Consider the following 8,734-nt stretch of genomic DNA (forward strand, 5'->3'; position numbering starts at 1 on the left):
ACCAGCTCAATGGATCCTAATGATATGATGAAAGAAATTCGCAAAGTCTTGGATTCAAACAACTGTGATTATGAGCAACGGGAAAAGTTTCTCTTGCTCTGCATCCATGGAGATCCAAAAATAGACAGCTTAGTACAATGGGAGATGGAAGTGTGCAAGCTTCCAAGACTGTCATTGAATGGTGTTCGTTTCAAACGGATTATAGGGACATCAATAGGATTCAAAAATATTGCATCCAAAATTGCCAACGAACTGAAACTTTGATCTCGGGGGAAAAAAAATTTTTGAAAAAAAAAAAAAAAAGATAATAAATTACCAGGTCTTATGTCTTTGGTTAAACAGCTTGAGATTTCCAGCGTGCAAAGTCCTGCTACACAACCTGGTATTGGTTGATCAGTCATCTTGCTCTACAGTGGATCTGTAATTTATAGCAGTTCATTATCCCCTTTGGTGGACTTACTTTATTAGGCTTTTATTTTGTACAATGTGTAAAGACAAACAAAATTTTAAAAATATCTGAAGAAAAACTCTATCCCAGAACTGTACAAAATAGAGAGTCAATTGGTTAAACCTTTGGATGGTAACCGTGTAACCTTTTAAATGTAAGTATTTCACTTAGTAAAAAAAAAAAAACAAACAAAAAAAACTTATGAAACAGGCGATACAGTTGTGGATCATGACGATGGCAATTTAATTGAGTAAGACTACAACTGGTAGGTAATACTGCTATTTTAAATGGAAAAAAAATAATATTAATAAAAATAATGAAATAAAGGGAAAACTCTTTGAAATATTAGATGAATGAGTGTGAATTTAAGATTTAAATAACACTATTGTTCATCAGTTACTAAGGAAAATTCTGGATTAGTCTTGTACAAACTGATATCACGGAGAAAGAAAAGAAAAACACCCTCCATGTTTTGTATTTGCACATTTGTTTTTTAATTACTCCATAAAGCAGGTTACCAGGATCATGTGGTCTTTGAGCCATTTTTATGGTATTTTCAAAACTGCTCTGACTCCTCTGACTCCTACCAGCTGGGTAATATCTACCTCTTATTGCCCGTCTCTTTCTGTGTTTTCCCACCCTTCATTGCTAGAGTTTGAATGTTAAAAGGAAATGCCAATTTCTTTCAATATTTCTTTCCATTCACATATTCATATGCTGGGGTTATGAGATCAGGCATAAGTACTGCTATTTCAAGTTAGTTACTTTTACCCCCCTTTCAAGCTCTTTTTAGTTGATGACTAATCATATATTATTGTTCTCAAAGTTTTTATTTTTTATTTTTAACTAGAACTAATCAGTGCTTAGCTATTGATTTCAAACTTGAAACCAAATGTGATGAAAGTAAAATTATAAAATCAGCTTCTTTTGGGAAAGGAATTGAGCATTTGTGAAGGTAATATAGATAAGGTCCCAACAATTGGTTTGGTATTGAGGCTAATTTGGCCTTAAGTGCACACTCCAGGTTTAAAAAATAAAAAGGAAAAAAAAAAAAAAGAGCTTATTTCTCTAAATATCACCTGCAGCAAGTTTATTTTTAAGAAATTATATTGCTTATGTTAATTTATCTTGATACCACATCTATCTATATATGTATATAGATATATAAAATCTATTTTGACAAGTGTTCTTGAGAAGACAATTCCTTTAAATTATCTTAGAGCTTAATTATTTTATATAATATGTGTGTGTACATAATACTTATGCACACACATTTTAAATTAATTTATTTTACTTAGATTTAAAAAAAAAAAATTCTAATTTTGTTTTATTCTGTATAATTCTCTGAAACCAGACTTCTAGCCCAAACCCCTAGCCTTTTTCTACTATAAAAAAAATATTTTCTTGTTCAGCTTTCTCATATTTTGGAGGAGGGGGCTCTAGGTTATTATTTTTCTACTAAAATAGAATTTTTTACTTTTCTTACTGCTGTATAGATCTTTCACCAAACCGGTACACATCTTCCATTTTTTATTGCTGTTTGTTGCTGCTTGTACAGCTGTGGTGCATTCAGGTGATATGGAGTTGCTTCCAGAGGGGCAGTAATACTAATTGCTTTATTTTTCATAAGGGACTGCTAGTATACTGTATTTTGCCATGGTGAAATTGCTGGCAAGACTTGCTTTCATAAGCAATATTACTGTCAATGTTTGTTGTCTCAATAATATTGCTGACAAGATGCCTGGTTGCTGGGAAGCTGTCTGCTGCTATGGTAAATGTTGGCAAGATGCTTGCTTCCATAATAAAGATGCTGTCAGGTTCACTGTTGTCCTAGAGTTTGCAGGGAGGCTGCGTGGTTGTAAAGTAAAATGTTGTTGAATGAGCTGTATTATAAAGGCGAGACATGAATATTTTTTTATCTCGGCATTTCATTGAGTATCAAAGCCTTATTATAAGAGTGCAGTGATATGTTAAGCTCTGGCAAACCATGTCCATAAACTGCTTTCACTTCTACTAATGTTCTTTGGAATAACATAATCACTACAATTCCTTATTTCTCTATTAGTGTAAATTTGATGCTTCATGCCTATATAAATCATTATTGTAATCACAGTGATGGAGGAAGACAAGACCAAGAGAGCAAGATTGGATGCTTTATAAATATTTAAACACTTTCCTGAGATAGTTTCTCCAGAATTGATTTAACCTTTGGTTGAGAAAATAGTACCAGTAACACTATCCTTTCCTTTTATTTGACATTGTCTCCACTCAAGAATAATGATTTCTACATAGGCACATAACCACAAAATTTTGTGAGGAGTGTAGTTGATTAAGTCAGTCTTAGTACTTGACTAGTGCTTATTTTACTGGTCCTGAAAGGATAAAAAGTTAAGTTGGCTTCTGTGGGATTTGAATGCAGAATACAAAATATTTTGCTCAATGCTCCACCAATTTTGCTAGTGTTGTTGTCTGGTGGTGTGGAAACTGAGATGCAGTTGGAAGCTCTTGATGAATTGAGCTGGCTGTTTGGCATGCCATTAAAGAGTCTTGGAAATAAATGAGTTTTCCAGTTCTCTCTTAACCTCTAACATTTCATATGTAACGAAAATTTGTGGTGGATTTGTGGTGCAACTATATACTCTTGGCAGTCATTCTTCAGGTTGGAATGCTAATGCCTATATGAAAGATTTTAATATATCCTTCCTTATTCACTCTTCCCTCATGAAAATTTGGTATTACACTCCATCATAAGAAATTACTCTGATGGGTGCCTTCTTTGCAGCAACAAGCTATCAATCTCTAAACCAAATCTGCAACTTGGTTTTGATTCCTAATTTGAAACTACTTGCATTACTAATGGTCTTGGAAAAAGCATCATAACTTCCTATATCATCAATCCTAAAAGTTATCTATGGCTTTATTATTATTATTATTATTATTATTATTATTATTATTATTATTATTATTATTATGGCAGTGGTGCAAATGGCCAAGGCAGTAGAACAGTAATCTACTCAAATATGCCTTACAAATATTACCTAACCATATCCCTTTGGGATCAAGTTCAAAGTCGACTGCCATGGTCGACTTTGCCTTTCATCTCATGGAAATTTATAGATTTGATTTAGTAGGTTTATTATAGTAAATGATTCAAATATACAATTAGGATTTTAACAATAACCAAACTGACAAAATGTAGATACGCTTTTTAAAAACAAAAAAATATTCTTGTTATTCAGTCACTCATAGAACTTCATACATTTTATTGTAAATTTTTTTTCCTTCAATATTTCAATTGAAAAGAATATCACCTATTTCCCTGCCATGACTTGATTTGCTGTATCATCAGTATATGCAACTCCTTACTTGGACGATAGAGCCAAGAAATAGATTTATAGTGTCTGTAGTATTGCTGACTCAAATATTCCAGTGTTGACTTTCTTTCATCTCTTCAGAATGAATAAAAGAGGGTGGTAATTAGGGAAAATAATTTATTTGCATTCTTGCATCAGTCCTCTCCTCCCCACTTCTTAATTATTTTTGTTTCTATTTCAGTGTTTGTTTTAACCATGTCCTGTCTTCCTAATACTTCTCACATTCTATTCTTATTTTAGCCTATGTTCAAAGAAATTAAAGCTTAGAATTTTTTTTTTTTAAAGATACATGTTTAGGGCCATTTATTAAACCTATGCAATTTCTTCTCCCTTCCTATCAAATCTTTTATTTCAAGTGACTAATTTTCTTTTGACTTTTGTAGTACATAATTACCTCTTAGAATTATACAAGCCTTCATATCTGAAAGAAGTCAGTGTTATCTAATAAAGTATGAATATACCAAGAAGTAATCTACCTTGCTGAATTTTCTTGGTTTCTATTTAATGGGTGTGTGCATGGATCTCTTTCTGAATGCAATCAATGGCAATATTCATTAAAATCTAAAATTATATTTGGTTGTCACCTCATAATTTATTTACCTTAATGAAGTTTCAAATAACTATAGGAGATACTTCCCTTTGAACATTGTTGTTTCATGCCTTTTCCCTTTATTATCTCTTGGAGAAGTCAGAGCATAGTCCTGCTAATTTTGAGCAATTGTAATGGTTCTACTCTAGATGCACAAAAGATATTTATTTAAAAAAAAAACTGTCTTCTAACTCAATACGTTTTCTTTGGTTAATTTGTCTCTTTCTTTTCACATAAGAAAAAGAAAATTGTTTAAAAGACTTGGGTTGTAAAATTGGAGTATAGAAGAAAAATTGCTGAGGCAAGAGCTTGAAAGGGGAATTTTCTCTCATTAATCTTCTTTTCTCCAAATATTTTTCATATTTGACACTGGTTGACCTCATTTCCTTCATAAATACAGCCCAAATTAAAATATGTAAGGTAGAATGAACAATGTCTCCATCCAAAGAAAAATTACATCATTACTTGACATAGTGTAGTTTGCCTAAAAGAACTGAGTTAAAATAAAGAGCTAGCCTTTCCTTTTAATCTTTCTTCACCACTCCCTTAGAATTTTATGTCCAACTTACCAGCCGTCCCTCATGTGCAAATCTTAACTGCCATCCATATTTTGTGTTGACATGTCCACACGCTATTCTTGTATATTCTATTTCTCTCCTTTTATTGCTATCTGAACCACACATTGTGTGCATAACTCTCTTAAAATTAGGGGAAAATGTCACTTGATCTCTACTGCTTTATACAACTATCAGTTATGCTCTTGGGTTTTTATACTGTTGTTATTAGTCTTGTCTTGTCTGGTATTTCAGATAAAAATACCCACACACATCACTACAAATATTTTCTTGGTTCATGATGCAAGGGGGATGGTATGGAGAGGGAGTTGCTCCCTCTATTTTGCTGGGAGGGAGGGGAGCGGCAGGTTATAGGAAGACTGCTTTGATTGTACAGTTGTAAATTACTGTACCGTAATTACTTCAGAATCAGGCCTAACCTTATATGGTACCCTTTCTCAGCCAGGACATGACTACCATTCATGAATCCTGTCCATAAGATTTCAGTTCTTATCTAATCTAGCCACAAGCTTATGTTTGTTAATTGTCAGTCTATTATTTTCTGTCTTACTTGAAATATTTATTGCTCAATCTTCTTAGAATCTCCATTTTTATTTCTTAGGCATCATTATCATAAATAGTTTTCACAATATTTCATTTGAATTGTTAGAATTAATTCTAACTTGCCCTGGCCAGCTATTCAATGTTTGTATTGGAATGTCAAGCCTAGTCTTGCCCTGTAGTTTATTTTGATCTCAAATAGCAGACAAAATATATATTCTTCAAGACTTTAATTTGCTTTTTGTTCTGGTTTCTCTTAAGAACTTTCTGTTTTGTGTGACTACTAAATGCTAACAGCACAGTAACTTGGTCTGAGATAATTATTTCCTCCCTTACCACAACAAAAACAATTATTGAATAATATACAGAATTAAATAAATGGAATATTTGGTTATTTTTCAGCCTTTAAAGAAAACATTTTGGTCTTTATATTTTTTTTAATTAAAAGTCCTCTTAAATTTTTAACCAATCATAATTTCTTATAGACTACAATATTTATTCAAATGAAAACAATAAATTAAACAAATTCTTTTCATCACTAATATCAAAGATATGATTTCTGATGAATGAATGGTTTTTGTGTAGAATATTCAATTTTGATGGAAGACAAATTTTTCTAAAATAGGTATTTTAATGCCCACTGCCACCCTAAGGCCCTTTAAGAATTATTTCAGATGAGGTGTTAGTTGATATTGTGCAAACCTTCTCCCACCCTGCCCAACAATATAGCTTCTCTATATACTGTGTGTGCAAAGAGGTTTATGTAAAATAACTTCGTAAATATTCATACAGATATAGTTTCCTTTGGAAAAAAAAATTGCTCTTGTTTCTATTTTTTTAATTCAATGACTTCAAATTGTACAATGGATAAAGAATAAACATTTTAAATAATTATTTTGCAAGCACTTCAAAGCTTTTTTTTTTTTTTAAATCCTACTTTTCCCCCCTCTTTCTCTGTTTTAATTAGTTTGCCTTTTTTTTAATATATATTTTTACTATTAAACCTCTTTGGAAGTAAAAGGTTTTTCTAACAAATTTTTGGTTTGACAATATTTTTTCCCACATTCTTGTGAGAAAATTTAATATTTTGATTAAGAAAGAGTACATTTCTATCTCTCCAATTTTTATTTTAGTCCTTTTCTCAAATTATTCAAAAGCTGTTTATTTCAACTCGCATTTTTACAAATGCTTGTAACAGATATACTAGTGTTTATGTGTGTATAAATATATATGTCACATATATACTTCATTACACATATACACATACCTATTGTTTATCCACTGGTGGTTGGAAAGAGGAGTCTAAAAATATTTGCAAATATGTATAACAAAACCCTTAAATATTGAAATGCATAAAATATTTTCATCCATCTTACTTGGATTTCTTTTTTTATTTATCTCACCTCAAATATTATGACCTGAAAGTTTATTTAAAATGTGCATAAAAATGAAGTAGGAGCATTGCATTTCTTATAACTTGTACCTCAGTTCATTACCTTAAAGACTGAATCTAGTTTCTCTATATTATTTGAATATTAGCCCTAGATAGGCAAGGTCCTTTATTTGATGATCAAAATGAGGATGACATAAGTACAGTTTAACCTTTCCCCTAACCATATTAGACAACTGAGGTGTTTCTCCTAATTTGGTTGTAGTTGCTAAAACAGCTCATTTTTATACTTATTTCTGCATTAAGCTGTTGTTTCACACGTAAGTAAACAAATACGGGTTCTTACAAGAAATTATTATGGCAAGTTAGTTTAAATACAAGCATTTAAGTTGTAAGGCAGTGACAAAAGATTATAGTAAATGAGAAGTTAGTTTATTAAATTATTTTCAATATTAAACATCCAGGAAGTGTATTTAAAAAATGTGATAACAAAAAAGTCAAAACTGTCAATGTTGAAGCAGAAGCTGCTGAATGTCCAGAGAAAGTACTTGTCAGCTTGTCTTGTTTTCTCAACACTGATAATAGCTTTTGAGATATCATTCACTATCATGGCTCCCTGTTGAACAGAATGCAAACAACTCACTGATTTATATGCCAAAACTTTAAAAATAAGATTAATTTATTAAAACTTAGCTTAATTATGGCTAGTTCAGAACATATTAAGTAAGTTCTTCCATCAATATTGAGGGAAATTTGGTACTAGTTGGGCCCAAGCTGAGATACCACCTCGTATGTCTTTTATAATCAGGTTGGTAAAAACTTCCTGTAGCTTTTTCACTGCAATTTGTGAATCATTACCATGGTGACACACCACCACAATCAATTTCCCCTGATCTTGGTCTTCTGAAAGCAGTGACTTGATTTTCTTTGCATTTCTTATGTCAGACATTGGAATATCTTTCTGTTAAGGAGTAAAATTCCACCACTGAAAATCATGTACAGAAGAAAATCATTTGCAATGAATGTATACGTTAAATATTACTGCAACACTAAAACTACCAAAAAAAAAAAAAATCTCAAAACCAGTATTTAGAGGTAATGATAATGGTTACTTTCACTAAGTTATTGTTATATACTTATTGAATAAGAGCTGTGATTACCTAAATTTAAAAGTTTTTAATGAGAATCTATAAGTATACAATATTTTACATATTTGTTATGTAGATTTTCAATCATCACAAATGCCCCAAATTGCATAAGATGAATTCAATATAAACAAATTCATAATTAATTGTAAACCTCCTATTCATTTATAGTGTTGAGATTCCAAAACAAAATTTAACACTAGAGACAATTTATCATCATCACATTTCCATGCCTGCATGGGAATTGGATGAGGCAGGTTTCCTATGACCTGATGCCCTTCCTTTTGTCAACTTCACTTGTTTCCATAAAAGGTAATACTTCCTCATAGCCTGACATGTTCTCATGGAAGATTGGAAATTGTGGACACCATTTGTACAATGGTAATACTTCTTTACAACTTGTAAGCAATATCAAAGACATGGAGACACTTATATATGTGTGTATATGTATATAACAAATGCCTTTCAGTTTCCATCTACCAAATCAACTCATAAGATTTTTGTTGGCCCAGGAGCTATAGTTGAAGACACTCAAGTTTCTTCTACAATTTATTCCACTGATCACATTCTGCACTCAGTGACATTGGTTATCTGGAGTAACAACATGTAGCACACATGGGAGGATTTGACCAATGGACCAAGTGAGAGTTCATGTTTCACACTTACAAAGCAG

The 8,734-nt window shown here is 31.7% G+C and overlaps 2 protein-coding genes across 2 annotated transcripts in view; one reads left to right on the top strand and one right to left on the bottom strand.

Moving 5' to 3' along the window:
- LOC106869493 (MAP/microtubule affinity-regulating kinase 3) overlaps window positions 1–6,901 on the top strand; it is a 139,306-nt gene extending 132,405 nt beyond the window's left edge. Inside the window, exon 21 of the mRNA XM_052971982.1 lies at window positions 6–6,901. Coding sequence (XP_052827942.1) covers window positions 6–264 — 259 coding nt within the window. The 3' untranslated portion in view covers window positions 265–6,901. The remainder of the gene's footprint in view (window positions 1–5) is intronic.
- Window positions 6,902–7,326: 425 nt separating this feature from the next.
- The window catches only part of LOC106869497 (adenylyltransferase and sulfurtransferase MOCS3), a 32,872-nt gene continuing 31,464 nt past the window's right edge, over window positions 7,327–8,734 (bottom strand). The window contains exon 12 of the mRNA XM_014915261.2: window positions 7,327–7,873. Coding sequence (XP_014770747.1) covers window positions 7,653–7,873 — 221 coding nt within the window. The 3' untranslated portion in view covers window positions 7,327–7,652. The remainder of the gene's footprint in view (window positions 7,874–8,734) is intronic.

Source organism: Octopus bimaculoides, chromosome 11 (genome assembly GCF_001194135.2).
Source record: "Octopus bimaculoides isolate UCB-OBI-ISO-001 chromosome 11, ASM119413v2, whole genome shotgun sequence".
Classification (NCBI taxonomy): Eukaryota; Metazoa; Mollusca; class Cephalopoda; order Octopoda; family Octopodidae; genus Octopus; species Octopus bimaculoides.